Source organism: Hipposideros armiger, unplaced genomic scaffold (genome assembly GCF_001890085.2).
Source record: "Hipposideros armiger isolate ML-2016 unplaced genomic scaffold, ASM189008v1 scaffold_866, whole genome shotgun sequence".
Lineage (NCBI taxonomy): Eukaryota > Metazoa > Chordata > Mammalia > Chiroptera > Hipposideridae > Hipposideros > Hipposideros armiger.
In genome coordinates this window covers 541,415-560,533 of record NW_017732216.1, presented here as the reverse complement: position 1 = coordinate 560,533, position 19,119 = coordinate 541,415, and the positions used below count along the sequence as shown (strand labels likewise).

At 37.0% G+C, this 19,119-nt stretch overlaps 1 protein-coding gene and 1 pseudogene across 1 annotated transcript in view; both read left to right on the top strand.

Moving 5' to 3' along the window:
- The window catches only part of CD96 (CD96 molecule), an 86,311-nt gene extending 72,646 nt beyond the window's left edge, over nt 1-13,665 (top strand). Inside the window, exons 11-14 of the mRNA XM_019629700.1 lie at nt 6,193-6,255; nt 7,074-7,163; nt 10,622-10,745; nt 12,810-13,665. Of these exons, the coding sequence (XP_019485245.1) occupies nt 6,193-6,255; nt 7,074-7,163; nt 10,622-10,745; nt 12,810-12,918 (386 nt within the window). The 3' untranslated portion in view covers nt 12,919-13,665. The remainder of the gene's footprint in view (nt 1-6,192; nt 6,256-7,073; nt 7,164-10,621; nt 10,746-12,809) is intronic.
- Nucleotides 2,640-3,716, top strand: LOC109374829 (cytosolic 5'-nucleotidase 3A pseudogene; annotated as a pseudogene).
- Nucleotides 13,666-19,119: the final 5,454 nt, after the last annotated feature.

Genomic DNA, 19,119 nt, shown 5'->3' with positions numbered 1-19,119 from the left:
CTGAGTAATGCTCCATTGTGTGCATGTACCATAGTTTCTTCATCCAGTCATCTACCAATAGGCATACTGGTTGTTTCCAAGTGTTAGATATTGTGAATAGTGCTGCAATGAACATAGTGGTGCATATATTTTTTCGAATTAATGTCTTGGGTTTTCCTGGATAAATACCTAAGAGTGGAATTGCTGGGTCATAAGGTAGTTCCATTTCCAGTTTTTTGAGATACCTCCATACTGATTTCCATAGTGGTTTCACCAATCTGCAGTCCCACCAAAAGTGCACCAGGGTTCTCTTTTCCCCACAACCTCGCCAGCACTTGTTGTTTGTTGATTTATTGATGGTAGCCATTCTGACTGGGGTAAGGTGGTATCTCATTGTGGTTTTTATTTGCGTTTCCCTAATGCTTAGTGAGTTTGAACATTTTTTCATATGGCTATTGGCCATCTGTATGTTCTCTTTAGAGAAATGTCTCTTCATATCCTCTGCCCATTTTTTAATTGGGTTGTTTGTTTTTTTGGTGTTGAATTGCATGAGCGTTTTATATATTTTGAATAATAACCCCTTATCAGATATCTCGTTGACAAATATCTTCTCCCATTGAATAGGCTTCCTTTTTGTTTTATTGATGGTTTCTTTTGTTATGAAAAAACTCTTAAGTTTGATGTAGTCCCATATGTTCCTTTTTTCATTTACTTCCCTTGCCCACAGTGATGTATCAGTAAAAATATTGCTCAGGGTAATGTCTGCAAATTTAGACCCTATATTTTCTTCTAGGAGTTTTCTGGTCTCAGGTCTTATATTTAAGTCTTTAATCCATTTTGAATTTGTTCTTGTATATAGCATAAGGAAGTGGTCCAGTTTCATTTTTTTGCATGTGTCAGTCCAATTTTCCCAGCACCATTTATTAAATAGACTATCTTTACCCCAATGTAAATTCTTGCTTCCATTGTCATAGACTAACTGCCCATATATGCCCGGATTTAATTCTGGGCTCTCTATTCTGTTCCATTGATCTATGTGCCTGTATAAAATACTTAGAAATAAATTCAACTGAAGAAGTAAAAGACCTGTACTCTGAAAATTATAAGACACTGAAGAAATAAATAAAAGAAGATACAAACAAATGGAAAAACCTACCATGCTCATGGATAGGAAGAATTAATATAGTTAAAATGTCTATGTTGCCTAAAGCAATATATAGACTCAATGCAATTCCTATCAAACTACCTAGGGCATTTTTCTCAGAAATAGAACATATAATCCTAAAATTTATATGGAACCAAAAAAGACACCAAACAGCCACGGCAATCCTGAGAAATAAGAACAAAGTTGGGGGGATCACGCTTCCAGGCATTAGAACATACTACAAGGCTACAGTAATCAAAACAGTATATGTTTTAATATATTCTTTTTGCCACTTTTTTTTATCAGCTTAAAGAGGTCTAGGCTGGAATTCAAGAATATTGGAATCTAATCATATTTCAACTTTTAAGTTTTCTACAATCTAGAACAGAAATGTTTATTTTACTTTAACCACTTATGAAATGGGGATGCCAAAACTGACCACGTAAATGCTCAAAATTTGTAAGGTTGTTAACATTCTGGGACAGATTTTCATCCTGACACTCAGGTGATCAGGCCATGTAGCAGAAAATTGAAGCTTAATTACATTTTTCTTTCTAGTTTTCCATCATTCATTTGGTCCACTGGAGCCTAAAGCCACATTTCAATTAGCCTAAGTTGGACAAGTAGAAAAATAATATGAATCTCCACGGAACCCTGTGACTACAACCTGCCCCATTACCAAAAGCAACAAGCATGTGCGACACACACACACACACACACACACACACACACACAGACCTCAGAGTACCTCCTTTTGACCTCACATGGGGTCTTTTTTCTGTTCTTTGACCATGCATTTCTTATCCTTCAAAATTTACATACTCTTCTTAACTCTTATAGATGTATTGCTTATCCTGTCCCTAGTCCTATCTGGTTCTTCTCTGGCTTTTGGTAGCTGTACCTAATAATTTCATAACATCCCTTTCTACTTTCCATAGGGAGATGGTAATGGAGAGTGGAGAGGCTGGAGTTGAGGGCTTGAGTTGAGGATCAATGGCAGGGACATAGCAATGAGAGAACCTAAGCTCCTATTCAGACTGCCCGATCATCATCAGTCCCTCTATTCTCTGTTGACTGGTATACTGATTCTCTAAAGTCACCACTCTTGACCTCAAATTCTAAAATCTTTTATGTCCCAGATCACCTCTCATTCCATTTTCCTCTTCTCTAAAATGTTGTTCTCCTCCCATTCTGTCACCTAGTTTCTGATTTGGTCAGTCTCAAATTAAAGATTTCCCAGATTTAAAATTCTATCTTTTGTTAAAAGACCAATTTCTGGGAGCTTTTCCACAGCTAATACACAAGCCGCACACTTCAAAAGCTCATGAATGTCATCTTTTTATGGTTGGGAAGAGCATAAGGGTCCCATCTATGGACTATGTGATCATGGCAAGAGTGGGCAATGCAGTTAGTGGCAGCAAGTATGTCCTGGTGAGAGCAGTGGTGCTGGCCCATTACATGTTCACCCTGAAGAGGAAGATGAGGCAGAAGACCGAGGTCATTGAGATCTCTGTATCAAAGCCCTGCATCTTCAAACATTGCCTGCCACCTGTGCTGCCATACTAAGACAAAATCATGAACAGAAGAACTCAGAGTACCGCAAGGAAGACTGGGAAACCAAGAAAAAGTCTGTACATGTAAAAATGATGCCAGGATTCTAGAGAAGTTCAGTTTGCAAAAAGAGCCCTATAATAGTAACAAAGTATCTGTGGTTTCATCAAAAAGAGATGCTGCTGAACTTCACATAATCACAAACTTTTATATGACACTAAGTAGATTTTTCTACAAATGGAAAAGATGCCTAACATGTCATAATATTATTGACAGCTGTAAACTGGTTACAGATGGATGTCTTAAAAAGTTATTGCAACTAAATGAAAAATACTATGTTAGTGAAGTTGATCCTGTTTTTACCATAGAAGAGAAGTACCCTTTTATGGTAGAATGGTGTGTTAAATCACATAGTTTCCTTGTTGAACAAGCTTTACCAGAAGTTAAATTTAAAGAAATTATGGAAGAAACCAAGGTTATGCTCAAGAGAGGATATAAAATTTATTTGAGAAGCTCCAGCAGCACAGTATCCCTGTGTTCATATTTTCAGTTGATAATGGAGATGAACTAGAAGGGAGATTATCCATCAAGCTGGTATTTATCATCCAAATGTCAAAGTCATGTTCATTCGTGGATTTTGATGAAAACGAGTGCTCAAAGGATTTAAAGGAGGTTTAACTCTTGTATTTAACAAACTTTATGGTGCCTTGAAGAATGAAGAATATTTCAGTCAATTAAAAGACAACAAATTAAAAAAAAGGAAGGAAAAAAAAGACAATAGCAACACAATTCTGCTGAATCTCAAGAAGATTAAAAATGGTAGATGGAGTCATCAATGTGGAACGCATTCTAAAATTTGAGTATCGAAATGATAGAGTGTAGGAGCTTTTAGGAAAATATTGTATTGGTGAAAGATGGATCATTGGAGGTAGCCAGCTCTGTCTTATTAAGGATTCTATAAACAAGCATTCTTCACTAAGACCTCTCCCCTGTGGGAGCAATTGATGCAAGAATTGTTCATCTCTTTGTCTTGCTGACTCTTATTTATAATACATTCGTGCTCTTAAACCTTTTCTTTTACATTAATTAGTATTTTCAGACATGTTGAATCTGTCAACTGGAAGCTCCTTTTTCTTAACCTCTCTCAATACATTCTCAACTGTATTTTTTAAACAAAGTTGAAAAAAAAATCTTAAAGCCAAAATTAGAACTCCCTACTTTTCTAAAGTAGATTTTGCAGTTTGATTCTCTCATGCATTTTTTGAGGTGTTTTTTTACACTTGAAAAGTTCTTATTAGTCTCAAAAGAACTTTTATGAAATGGTCAAATAATTTTCATGATTTAAGTGTTGCCGTTTTTATAACTAGAGTGTATCATGTTGATGATATCACCACCTCTTGAAATTATGTTACGCTTGCTTATTTCATTTGGAGAAAGTCCGTGTTGAACAGAAAAGACTGGCACTCTGTATCTGGCAGACAAACAAACAAAACTATGGTGTCCACATGGAACTGGTCATTACAAAATGTTCTCTATTGACCTGCTGATAAACATACATGGAAAATCTTTTCCTTTTCAAAGACCCATTTTGCTTAAAGGGGTAGCACTTGTTCAACCATTTATATCTTAGCATAAATTAATTTATCACATTCTTTCTTATAAACAGAATTTGAAGGATAAGATATAAAGCATCAACCCCTAAATATAGGAAGTAAGGGAGATATGATACAGGCAAAAAAAACAAACAAACTGATAAGATTATCCAGAACAAACTGCCTTTATAATTGTACCTAAATCTAGGCCTGGTCCTAATTCATTTTTTGTTTGTTTGTTTGTTTCTTTCTTTCTTTCTTTCTTTAAAGATTTTTATTGGGGAACCGGGGAAGGGGAACAGACAAGTTGCTGTCCTTTTGTTTGTCAGTCTAGTTGTGGAGGACGTTGCTTCGCTGGCCCAAGTTGGCATCATCATTGCGCTCTCCCCGGGTGAGGCAGATCAGTTGCCAGCTTTTGGAAGGCCACTCATGGTGGCTGCTGGCCACTCACGTTGGCTGCTGGCTACACACAGTAGCCCATAGCAACCCACTGCAGCAGTGGCTGCAGCCTATGCCGCCGCTGGCGACTCATGGCAGCCCAGCTCCAGGTTGAGCTGTTGTTCAGCATCTTAGCTGTAGAGGGTAGTGTCACTGGCCCTCATATGTGGGATCTGAACCGGGGCCCTCTGGCATCCCAAACCAGCTCTTAACGAACACACCACTCGGCCTGCTGGTCCTAATTTGTTTTTATAGTTGTTGCTCTTTGTCAAATTCCTGGCTTAATTAAAAACCAGCATTAAAAAATACTCAGTTCATCATCATCTATAGACCTTGGTATTCTGTCTAGAACAAAAAAATAGTCAAGATTACAGGTGCAGGGTCAGAGAATTATACTGAAGACAAAAACACCTTCCTGGCCTAGTGAAATTCAAAATAGCTATGTATAAAGCCACTCTTACATGTGGGGTGAATCCACATGAGAGTCGCTATGACAGATTATCCTATGAGCAATCCCTGGAAAGCACTGAAGTATACTTCATTTGAAGGATCTGATAACATACCTTTGTCTGCACTGCAACTGCCATTGGCATTCAGGGAGAAACCAAGAAAGGGGAGGGCTAAGGGTTTTTTTAATGTTTGTTTTATTTTATTTTGGTTTTGCTTTTGTTTGTTTGGGGTTGGGCACACAAGAAAGCACTTGACTTGGAAAGCCATGTATGCTAATGTATTAAATAAATGAGCATACTAATCATGTATTACTGTAGTTATTTCACTTGACATCACATAATAGGCCTGTTATCAAATACAGATATGTGAAATTTGGCAAGAAGTGGATTTTTCTTAACAGAGATGGGGCACTAAACAAAATGAGTTGATAGATCTATTTCAAAAGCCATATATGTTGCCTGAGTTTGCTACCATCCACTTAAAGGAGAGGTTTACCTCTGAATGCATCAGAAAGGACTCAGAATCTAACAGGCCTATGACCATATGGGTCTGATAATTCACTATTAACACAGTTCAGTTTTCACAGTTAAACAAGAGTGTCAGCTTACCCACAAATACAAACTATTTTGTTCCCCTGTGCATGTTCTACCAAAGACTTCAAAGTCCTATTTTCACCTTTTTGTGATCAAAGTCCACCATCACACACCTGGGCTTTCATTCTCTCCTATTCTTTTAGCTCATTTATGCAATGGACATGAGAACAGTCACAACACATTCCCTGTGGTTGTAAGAACCCCTCCTAATGTTTTTCCTGCATTCCTTCTTCCTTCTCCTAAGTGGCTATGATCAAAACCTTCCCAAGCATGCCCTAAGCTCCCACTTTATTTTCAGACATTCTATGCATGTGGTTCAATGATCTTACTTTAAATGTTCATTAATATCCCTTTTTCATAATTATTAGATTCAATTAATGGTCAAGAAGAGAAAATAACTAGTCTTATATAGAGTAATTCTGCCAATATGTTCTTCCTTTATCAGCTTCATTGATGCCCAGTGAAACATACACTTCATTCCCCTCAAGTGCAGGCTCAACACTTTATGGTGAGTACTTGGGGAAGACTTAGGATCAAGGAAGGTAGTGGTCTGCTTTATCAGGGCAAAGATGGAAAAACAAGGACTGAGAAAAAGCCAATCTCAGATAAGTATTCAAAAGTGCTATTTGATGATGAAAATGACAGTGATGATGAAAATAACAATGAATGAAACTAAAATTCTTCCCAGTCACTCAAAGATGATAGAGACCAAGTTTTAGATTTTTCTCTACTTGGTTTTAAAAATGAAATTTATATGATAGCTCTTTTTTGCCAATTAAATCCATTAAAATTTATTTTAAGTTTTATTTTTTCACTGGAAATGGAATGATTTATCAGCATGGATTTGTCTACTTTAATATTGCAAAGAAATATAATTTTTTTGGTGTTTTCAAACACATTAGAAGGAGGAGAATCAGTATTTTGATTGGCTGGACCTCTGATACCCTGTTATCAAATACAGATATGTGGAATAGGGATAGACCTCATCTTTCCAGAACCTCACTTAAGACATTTTACTGTAACTACATAAATGTCTTCTGGAGAACCTTTAGCAGATATTGTTTTGTTGTATGTGTTGAACAGCTTCTCTTGTTTTTGATAAATTAATATGAAATTTCACTCCTTTGATAGCTGTTAGACCCTAGGATCCTAACCTTGCTGTAGATTGGTCCTTAGTAAACCTTACACATAATATTTTAAGAATATTTGAGCCATTCCAATTGAGCTCTTCCTAATAACAAGTGAAATTCAATCATTGTTTTCTACCATTTGATCAGGTTGAGATAACTATTACTATCAGTTCCGATATCCCCTTTGCATCCCCAGATGATGTCTTCATCAGCACAACCGAAGTATTTTCAGAAGTTCCCACAACTGCCAATGGATCTACTAAAAAGAATTACATCCGTATCACTGGTGAGTCATTTGCCAGTTATTTTTTGGATTTTATGTTTTATTCACTCAACAAATATTTATTGATTGTCTACCATTTGTTAGGCACTGTGCCAGTTATTTGGTAGACAGTGAAAACACAGGCCTCCTGAAGATTATAATCTATTAGAGATGATGTATAGTAAATAAGTAACCATACAATGAAATTTATTTGTGACAAATGCTATGATATATACAAGGTGTTGTTGGAGTCTAACAGGAAGAACTGATTTTTTTTAAGATTTTATTGGGGAATTGGGGAAGGGGAACAGTGTTGGGGAATTGGGGAAGGGGAACAGTCAAATTGTTATCCTTGTCTTAGTTGTGGAGGGCGCAGCTAGCTCAGCTCCAAGTCCAGTCAACATCCGGCTGCTTGTTGGCAGCTCACTGCCGCTCAGCTCAAGGTGCTGTGTTTAATCTTAGTTGCGGGTGAGCATAGCCCACCATCCCATGCAGAGTCTAACCAGAAACATTGTTAGGAGCACGTGCTCTCACCATCTGAGCCATCCTGCCACCTGTTGGCAACTCAGCAGCAGCTTAGCTTGGGCGCAGCTCACTGGCCCATGTGGGAATCAAACCTGCATCCCTTTTGCTCAAAGCTCACGCTCTTAACCAACTAAGCCACTCAGCCAGCCCCAGAAAGATCTGATTTTAATTGAGAAACAGAAAAGGACTTTTGAGAATATGTTTAAATTAAAATCTGAAAAATGAGTAAGAAATAGCCAGGTGAAAAGTAGTGAGAAACAGTTGTCTTGTGAAAATATAGTCTGAGGCAAGAAAGAGATCATCAGAACAAAGAGTATTCCTGTCATTCAACCAATAAAATTTTGTCAATGCTAAATATAATCCCTTGTTTTATATCAAGAGAGAGCAAGGGATTCAATAAAGTTAGGACCCTCCCAGTATTGGCCTTGATTATAAATTCAGAGTCATAATCAACTCTTTTACTTCTAAGAGTGTTCACCTGACTAATGAACTCTTCACCTGGGTACTCAGCTTATTTCATATTGAAGATTATACAGCCCTCAGGTCATTAGAGCATCATCCTGCACACAACACTGCAATACAGCTCCAAACTGATGTCCTACCAATATATCTTTAAGGCATTGGTGACTTCAAGGACTTCCTACATTAGAGAGGAGGAAAGATGGGAGCCTTGCTTCTGCAGAGACATTCTTGAAGTCAGTGGTCTCATTTTCTATATTTGATTGGGAGAAAATTTGTGAACCTTGAGATAACACCCATATAAAACCTTTTGTCCTTTCATTTCTCTAAAACTTGGGGGGAAAAATGTTATATCCCACCATATTACTAGTGTACAGCCTAGTAAATTTTAACTTAACTAAAACAGAACTTTGTGTAGTCCTGAGTTGGCAGTCCATTATTTCTTTTGTGATCATGATACTCTGCTGGTTTGAATTACTGTGAACTCTCTAGCCACCTGTACATACACAGCATCACATGGTTATATACTGTAGGACTATGTGAGCTTCCAGGGTACCATCATTGTCTTCTATGACAGGGCTGAAGTAGGGTGAGCATCAGGAAGACCTCAAACCCCTGGATGTATATGTAAAAGGAAAAGTCTTCCATACTGATAACCAATGTTCACAAGACACGATCATGTAGCTGCTGTCTAAACTATATAAAACAGAGAAAAGATTTGGTAATTAACATTTTAAATCCAGTTTTTTAGCCTGTGTATTTTTTTTTTTAGACTTTGCTGTATGAAAAGCAGTATGATAAATCTAGGCAACAAAAGAAATTAAAAACCTTAGTGTCTACCTGCAAGCAATTTATAATCTAGTCAAAACAATAAAAGAAACTCAATCCAGATAATTCTGATATGAAAATACACCATTTACCCAAATGATCTTTGTAATCTAAAGAGCTAAAGATCTATGTGTAATGTATAAGGAATTTCGCTGGAATATTGTTAGAAATAGCAAAAACCTAGAAACCACTTAACCACCTAACAGTAAGAGACCAATTAACTAAACTATGGTAGATACATACTTTGGGAAATTAGCCAGTCTTTTAATCAAATGAGGTAAATCCCTACATTTTTTTGGAAAGTATTCCAAGAATGTTTTTTTAAGAGAAAGAAGCCAAGGGACAGACCAGTATGTATAGTGTACCCCCATTTGTAATAAAAGGGGTATATATTCATGCTACATATATATGTTTATGTATGCATAGAAAATTTCTGGTAGGATACATAATTAACAATTGAAAGTTACTGCCTCTGACACTTGACAACTGGCACCTGAAGTAGTAAAGACACTTCCTTTTCATCGTAGTTTTATATTTCTGTACTCTTTGAATTTTTAATGTGATCATAAATTATATTTGAAAAGGAAAAAATTAAGTAGCTATATAATTGTAAATAGTCCCTTTTATTTTCTTCCAGGTAGAACCAGAGAATCTTATTTTTTAAGAGAGTTAATTTTCTTCTTTCTTCATGTTAGAGAAAAAGTAAAACATTCAGAATGTGTATTATATTGCTTCTGGTATAGAATCCACAATGTTTGAAAGTCTTTGATTCCTGCAGTTTGACTTGGTGTTCAAATATTAGAAATTTAATGAATGAGCTGAGTATAGGTATAATCAGCATGGATAAGAAAAAGCAGTCCATTGATTGCTCACCAATAGAATTTTAGCCAGCCCTTTACTTTCAATTTCCTCCTTTTTCAGACCATAGAAACAACAAAATTGACTGACTTTAGTTTTACCCTTTTTGTCCCTTCTCCTGTTTCTATTGCGGAAATGGCTACAGGAGAAAGCAAGAAAAAGAGGGAAAGCAATAGAAAAAGATTAGAAAACCTCTACCCTGGATATGATTCCTTGAGTGACATTCAACTGAGAAGCCTTGGATGATAGTTCTTTCCGCACCACAGCTCCATAAGTCTTAGCTAGGCCTTCTCAGCTTTGATCTTTTGGGGCTTCAGAAAGTTATAATGCTTTGTACTCTGTCTTCCCCTTCCTAACACACTAATAGTCCATAAAGCACTTAAGGACTCATTCAAGAATAAGAAAAACCAAAACTAGACCATCACTTCACACATAAAATTTTCTTTACTGGAGTAAATTTGGAATACATATTTACAGATTATTATTCTTATTTATTTATTTATTCTTGCAAATAACATTTCATTGGGCACCACGTGATGGGAATTATCCTGGGCCTTGGGAAAATGAAAGGAAAGATCAGTTATAGAACATCCTAACAAGAAAGACATTCATGTAAGAAAGTAATTGTATAAACATCAAGCCATAAATGAGAACAAGGCACAGACATGACCCCAGAGCATGACTGTGACCAGTGAATACCTCATGGCCCTTGGAGAAAACATGTGTCAGGTAGGTGAAACAGTTCAGTTAATCCTAATTTCCAGTTGCCAAAGTTCGGTGTTAAAGTTCCTCTCTCTTCATGTCCTTTTCAGATGTTGTGGTTAATAAGCCCAAGGATGGAATGTCCTGGCCAGTTATTGTAGCAGCTTTACTCTTTTTCTGCCTGGCATTGTTTGGTCTTGGAGTGAGAAGATGGTGTCAATACCAAAAGGAAATGTGAGTGTAATACTAACATATGCAAAAACAGTCACTTTTTCAGTACTCAATATTCACTCAGCACTTTAAATATCATTCCTATACCGAGTCCCTCTTCTACGTATTTAACTGAGGAAATAAGGCCCAGAGAAGCTCAGAAAGGCTGTGTAGCCTTCTCAGCACCACACAGTTGGGATTAGATGCACGACTTCTGACTTGGTATCCCCTAGGCTGTAACACTGCCTAGGCTGTAACACTCACCAGGTGTAACAAGTCAGTGGGCATGAAATAAAAACTGAGCCTCACCTCACCTCAGAATGGAAAATAATTTTTATTTTAATCTTCACTATTTTTTTAATTTTCATGCATCTCTGAACTGCGTGGGCCTAGCAGGGCCTAGATGCTCAAGTGTGAAATTGAGTGAGAAAGGTAATTTTAAGAAATTTCCAGCTGCTTTTCAGCAGAATGAGCTTTTACTACCCTTTTCCTTTTTCCCCAAGTAAAAAAAAAGTAAACAGTTTGCTACCCTTTTTTGTCTTACTGAAATATTTTCCAGAACTTTTCTTTCTCCATTCAGCAGTCTGAAATGACATATAAGGTCAAGCTTCACTTCTCTGACTTGGCTATTTTTGGATCACTCCAGACTGGGCTATGATTAGAGGAGATTCTCATAATACATAGCGCTGATCTTCCATGTATCTTATGACTACTATCTAATATAACATTGACCACTGCACAATACTTTCTTCTGCTTTGCTTAGAGTATACTTGAAGACTCTATAAACATGTGCAGGGAGTGTTTCATGGTGAATAAAACACTAAATTAGTAGTCAGAAATTCTGTTTTCTTTTGTCCAATGCTACACTCTGGCCACCACATGACCTTGAGAAATTTATAATTTCCCTGAAAACAAAAAATGGAAGTGCAAATTTCTTAGAATTTTATCTACCTTTGGTATATATTGTCTCCACTAAACATCAGAAAGCCGGGTAATAGGCATTAGGGATTTTTATATTAAAATGAGAAAATGGTAGTCTGAAAATCTGAGTTGAAGTTTTTGTTGTTCTGTATTCAAATGTCTGTGTTATATAGAAATGAGAGACCAGCTAGATAGATAGATAGATAGATAGATAGATAGATAGATAGATAGATAGATAGATATAGATTGATCTAGAAAAGTTAAGGTACTATGAATTGACAGACAAGGGTGGAGGTGTTTGAGTCACAGACATAAGTTTACTCACAGATATATTTCTGTTTCTTAATATCAAGAAGGCTGGAGCATTTGTATAGCTAAACCCCACACTCACCTGTATGCTTGATGCATTTCAGACAAGAGATGAGTTGTGCTAATAGAGAACAGACTGTATAGAAAGATGACATTAAGAACATTCACTGACTAAAAGAGAAGAGCTTCTAGCACTATCCATCTAGCACCAACCACCTCAGCGATTCAGAAAAGCTGTACCTCCTACCTTGACTGTATCCTCACAGTACACGTTGAGTGAACTGGGGGTATGGTTAGCAAAGGGACTATTTGAAAAGCTTCAGTCTTTGGTCCCAGAATTTTTAAATTTTGTTTCTGAGGGATGTTTTAATCCACATAAGAGACACACTTCTTCTCTTAGGAAGCAGTTGCCATAAAGAGTATAGGTTCTGGTTAAAAGACTCATTGCTGGTCTGGTTCTCTTGAGCAAGTTGCTTAAAACCGCTGAGCCTCATTTTTATCTAAGAAATGGTGACAGTAATATCCAATTTCTCAGTACAAGTTAAATAATGTTGTAATAAAAGTGCTTTGCAAACTATAAAATACCATTAAATATTAATTAGTGATATTATGATAAAGCTAATAAGCAGAAAGTTACGCAAGAAAAATTCTGAGAGAACTAGTAGGGCATGTCTCTCTCTGTTTCCTACTTTAAAGTATTTTTTACATATATATGTAAATATGTAAATATAAATATATATAAATATATAAACATATATATACGTATATATATGTATATATATATATATATATATGTATATGTCCTTCAATCACCCCCTCACATTCTTAGCATTGAAAGAGCAATGTTTTATTTGTAGCATGGAAAGACCCCCGCCTTTCAAGCCACCTCCGCCTCCCATCAAGTACACTTGCATTCAAGAGTCCATGGGAAATGATCTACCTTTTCATGAGATGGAAACACTCTAGTCCTTTGAGATTTGCCATGCAATGAAATTCTGCTCAAGTCCTATTGAAAAAGTCGATATTTTGCATTATTAAATATTCACCTTCTAGCCAAGCCTCTACTGCAGCTGAAATGAACATCGGAAGAGAATGACCTGTTTTCTCAGCAACTCACCCCCTTTCATCTGCATATGCCTTTAAACAAGAATGAGAGGGTGTTGTGCTGACACCCAATGCAGTCTGTAGGAATGTTCTTGCTTATGTAAGAAGTGCAAATTAGGCTGCCGTCATTAAAAAATACTTGCAGTGTTTTTATTTTTCATTTTAATTCTTTGATTGAGGTGATGACAATGGTTTCAAGCATATGTCAGTACCAGATTCTCTTCTCTGGGCTTCTGCCAACATTCTACACTATTTGTCAAATTGTGATAATCTCTGAGGCTTGCTGCATTTCCAAGGAAAATTACAAGAAGAAAATGTGGAAGTTCTAGCAAGATTCCAAATAATGGGAAAGTACAGTTAGTCTTCATACTGAAATTCTGTTGTTTATTTTTACTGGAGGGAAACAGAATATCTTGCACAAGAACCCAGCTCCAATCCTTTTTCACCCTTCCTCTCATCATGTTCAGCCCAGGATCCTGCTCCATGGGATAAAGAAGGATCGATATGAGCTAAGAGTGACCTCATTCTCAGCTTTACATGTGTGTGCCCTGTTCATCCAATCTGCCTGTTTTGATATATCTTGAAACAAATAAAGAGCCTCAAATCAGACTAGCATTGATGAATTAACCCTGCTCATCCCAATCTTTTATAAAACAATTCAAAAAGAACATATAGGTGATAGAGGGGAAAAAAATACCTAGTCAGCCTGACCCACTCTGTATTCAGCAACAGTTTGTGAGTGAATAAATTACTAATGCCCCTTGTCCCTCTAAACCTCCCCACACACCCCTGTCCCAGGGGGGAAGAGAAGCTGTTACTGATATATACAAGAGCAAATTCTGTGTGGGCTTTAGTCTCAAAAAGAACCTTTAGTTCATTTTCAGTGTACTTATCCCTGAATGCATATGAGCATAACTTGGAGAATTTTTTTTTAATATCATGGCTGTCCCTCCAGATCAATTAAATTAGAATCTCTGTGGAGGGAGGCCCAGGCATCAGCACTACCAGATGATTCAATGTTCAGCCAAAGCTGAGAACTGCTGAACTAGTGGAAGTCCCTTCTCATTAATCAGAATCTTGGTTAAGTCCTTAACTGTTGTCATGGCCAGCCTCCAAGATGTCCCCCATGATTCCTCCCTCTTATATAGTCCCCTCTGACACTGAATACAGATGACTTGTATAGCTGGTCAGGACAAGAGTAAGGCAACAAGACACCAAGTGTGTAAAATATAAGAAGATATTCACATTCAGGGTCATGCACTTACAGAATCTTGTAAGTACCAGTCCCAGGCCTGGTATAACCAATACAGTACTGCAGAAATGACCAGAGTGTGACTTCCACAGCTAGGTCATAAAATACATGTAGCTTCTGCCTTGATCTCTCTTTGATCACTCACTTTGGAAGGAGCCAGTTGCCATGCTATGAGGACACTCAAGCAGCCCTATTGAGAACTCCACCTGTCAAGGAACTGAGGCCCCCTCCTATCAACAAGAATCAGCCAGCCAGCCATGTGATTAAGCTGTCTTGGAAGCATCACCTCCAGCCTCCACTCAAGTCTTCAGATAACTGCAGCCTCAGTTGATCTTTTGACTGGAACCTTATAAATGCCAGAACCACCCAACTAAGCCTTCTCTGAATTCCTGACCCACAAACACTGTGTGAGGTAATAAATACTTATTATTTAACACCAGTAAGTGTAGGTATAATATATTATTCAGTAATAGATAACTAATACAGTCCAATAAATGGAAAAACAAACTAATGTTTTCCTGCCCTAATGACCCTCAATTCCTCATTAGCTCTCAAGAAAGAAATAAGGCTAACTTCATATATATGACTATTGCTTCATGTACAGTTATTTTTATTTAATACAACTTAATCGTCAGTAAATTGTGTAAAGGTCATTGTGGTTTTACTTTGCTATTTTATTAGGAGACATAAATACGAGTGGAGGTATTGGGATAAAAAGTGGAAGAATTTGAGTGTGTTTAGATTGTTTTAGACAGTTTACATACATAAATAAAACATAAGTCATGGGATTTTTTAATCTATCATATAACAGGTGTCTCACAGTGTTTTTGTATTAGCTTCTCTTTGAAGCACCCTGTTTTGGTTTTATAAGTAAGTCCTGGTCAGCATTTGTAAAATCATTCCCAACTTGAATAGAATGAGCAGGTACTTACCCAAGGAGGGGTACGTGGTCAGTGGTTCAGAGGAATTTTTCACAAATCTGCAAAATAGAGGGACTCTAGATCCTTTTCAGGCAGTGCTACCATCTTGACCTCCCTCATTTGATTAAAATAAGTTTTACCTGTACCTTTAAATTGTGTGCAAGTAAGTTCATGAAGGCTGTCTCAAATCAGCAACATGTCTCTCTCAAAGTGCATTCAGTTATGTCTCATAGGAGGAAAAGTAGCACTGTAGACTCTAATCCCTAAGGTCTCTGCATGTCTTCATCACTGCCTTTATTTTCACTGAGAAGAAGCCATACATAAGCATTTTCATCACTCATTTCCAAAGAGCGGTGTGTTAGATTGTTGTTCAAAACTATTCACTTGCTTATTCACCTGCATCGTGAGCACTCCTTGATTTGGGGCTCGGCTGTGTGATTTCCTTTAGGCAATGGAATATCATAGACATGACTCATCCAAGGCATGAATGGTGCACATATGATTAGACTCACTCTCGTTTTCTCTGTCATTACCATAAGAAGAACATTTTCAGACTAGCCTACTAGCTCCAAGAAGAAGATGACAGACTCGTGAAGAGGAGTAGGACCACTCAAACCAGGCCCAATTTATGTAGGTCTACAAACCTCCAGACTACCACAAAGGTACATAAATTAAATATTGTTGTGTGCCACTAAAATTGTGTGATTGTTACATAGCGTTATTGTAGCAATCGTTAACCTATATTTGTAAGTCCAGAGGTAGGCATATTTTTGCTCACATTCAGGTGCCTAGGGCGAGATAAAATGTGTGCCTCAGTCAAAAATAGTCTTCCCTTTGATTCAGCATGTTTTGTTTTAACTGAAGAACATATGGTTGGTTTGACCAAATTAACTTTGCAGTATAGATCTTTAAAATCTTAAAATATTTGACCAAGACATGCATTAGAGGTCATATTACAGATAAGGAGTTAGAAGCCCTGTGAAATTGATTTGCCCAAGGTTACATAATTAGAAGTGATAGAGCCAAAATGGTGGCCTAGCTCTCTGATTTCCATTCCAGAGTGTGATGACTCTCCTTTGTACACTGATATTTAATTACTTTTCTATCTCTTTCTACTGTAGATGAGAGCTGTCTCATGTACATTTAAGTAAATATTGATTTTTTTAGTGCCCAGGTTGTATATTTAAAAAATTACTGACAGAAAACAAATGTAGAAATAATTGAGCCCTGCGGGTGGGAGGGCCAAGAAAGTGTGAAGAAAAATGACTAGGAAATGAAAAATGAAAAGAAAGTAATCAAGATCAGAAGCTGGAATGAAAGTTTAAAGAAACTGACCAAGGCCAAGATAATGAAAAGGACATTGTCTCAGAGGTTCTGAGCAGGGAAAGAGGTTCTGGAAGGCAGCCCTCTTGGCACTCCGATTTAGGAGTGGCTTTGGCTTGAACCTGGAGGTTGAATCTCTGAAAAGAGACTTTTTTCTGTGAGGGCTGACATATGCGTACACAGCTCGAGTTTTGACAATAGCCGTCATGGCCATGTCAACCAGCTGAAGCTTAAGTGTCCAACAGAGAGAACTGAAGTGGTGAGCAAAAGTTACGACTATTGGAGAGACATTAACTGGTAAAATGGGCTGATGTCCCACCTAGAAACACATATTGAGATGGTGGCAACAGGACATTTTATTTCCCAGCTTCTGCAAAGGGTCTTTTTATTCCTGGATTTTATGATTACTACCAAGGTTCCATGGTGCAGTCAGGAAGACATGACTAGGGAGCAGGAAAATATGGCCTTAAGCAAGATCAGAGCCAGGGAACACTTGAAATTACTCTTAAACCTTGTCTGTTGCTTCTGTGATGGGTCTGGACCTTAGTTGGTTGCAGATTAACGTAGGAATGAGAATGATAGAATCTTATGTTTTTCTTCCCAACCAGTGTCTTTTTACTCTTCTAACCTCTGTTATATTCTTTGCCTGGGCTGCTCACTCAGATTCCTCATGTTTGCTCAAAAGCTCTGTGAGATTATGACTAAAGGAAGGGACATTTAAGAGAATGAAAGGGAAGAGTAACAAACCCAAGATTACAACATAAAGGAAAGAACATGGATGGGATCACATCCCTTGATAAACGTCAGGAAAGTGTGCACATTTGCCCTTAGTTGTGTCAGGAATTTCCCCATTTACTGTCCAAAGAAGTCAGACCACCATATAAAACTGATTATAGTATCATGCCATTTAGCTATCACTAGCAAATACTCAAAACTGCTGGGAAGACAGGGTGGAGGGGATGGAACAAAAATTACATGAACTGTGAAGAGAAATTTGATAGTGGACCTGAGAACCATGTATGAGAGTTCACCTCTCTATTCTGCACTTTCACTCTTCAGGACAAAAAATATCTGTTAATGCTGAATGGGAAGAGGAATGGAGATTTGAGAATTCTCTCTATGGTAGGACCACTAGTTTGGGTTCAGCATAATTCTGCTCTTATAGATAACTGGGTTATGTTGGATTTTTCTTATACATAAAGCTGTTGCACTGATTCAAAGATCTGAATCTGACATAATTATGAATAGGAATTGAAATTAATTTCTGTGGCTCGTTAACAGAAATGAGTGACAAGCACTGCCCCGGAGTACCTCTTTTGGATTGCCAGTGTGGGGCTTTTACATTTCACACTCAAGAAACTGATATAAAAAACATCTAAGGATCACTCCAGGCTTTCAGGGAGTATAGTGTTTAATGTGAGAGACAAACATTTAAACAAATAAATACAGTACAGTGTGATACATATGAAATAAAAGTATGTACAAAGAAGAGAAAAGAATAAAGAAGAAGGTATCATTTCAAGGATAGAGTTGATAAATACTTTTTAAAGGGTTCAGAAAGGAGGCCATGAATAGAGTCAAAGGCACTGCAATAGAGAACCTGAGCTGATATCTGAGACACAGATATGGGACTTGAAAACCTTACCTGAGGATTATGCCAGGAGTACAAGGAAGGCTCAATAACAGAAAATCTCTTAATATAATTCACCATATTAATGGGGCTTAGAAGGAAAACCATAAGATTAATCTCCATAGATGATTTTAAAAACTTTGGCAAAATTCAACAACCATTCCTAGTAAAAACTCTTGAGAAAATGGGACATATTTGTCTCTGTATCTATAGCTGTTTATATATAGCTATATCTATATACATACATATATACATACACTATTATTATAGTGTATAGATATTATAACTATAGAGTTATATATACACATACATATGCTAGAATATATACTATACTATGGTTGTAGTATATACATACATATAATATGTACAGAAGGTGCCAAAAAAGGATACACAGATTAAGAAATGAAAAAACTGTACTAAAATTGTAATACTCAATATATATTGATAACAAATGATGAATACAAGCCACGTTTGACTTTTACAATTACAAGAGGTGCTCAAAGTGGTTACCATCAGCATAATTTTAATTTAGTTTTTTCCTTTCTTAAAATGTGTATACATTTTTTGGCACCTTCTGTATATAATATATACATATTATAAATGTTATTATAAATAAATATATATATATCTCCCGGTGCAATGAAAGGATAATGGATAAGATTGACTACTAAAAATAAAAACAATTTGTATGAAAAACAGCAAAGTCCAAAGGCAAATGATAAACTAGGTGAAAATAGTCACAACATGTATCACAGAAAAAAAGTGATAAAGAGCTTATAAACACAGAGATAAAAAGACTAAAAGCGGGCTGGCTGAGTGGCGCGATGGTTAAGAACTGGTTTGGGATGCCAGAGGGCCCCGGTTCAGATCCCACATATGAGGGCCAGTGACACTGCCCTCTACAGCTAAGATGCTGAACAACAGCTCAACCTGGAGCT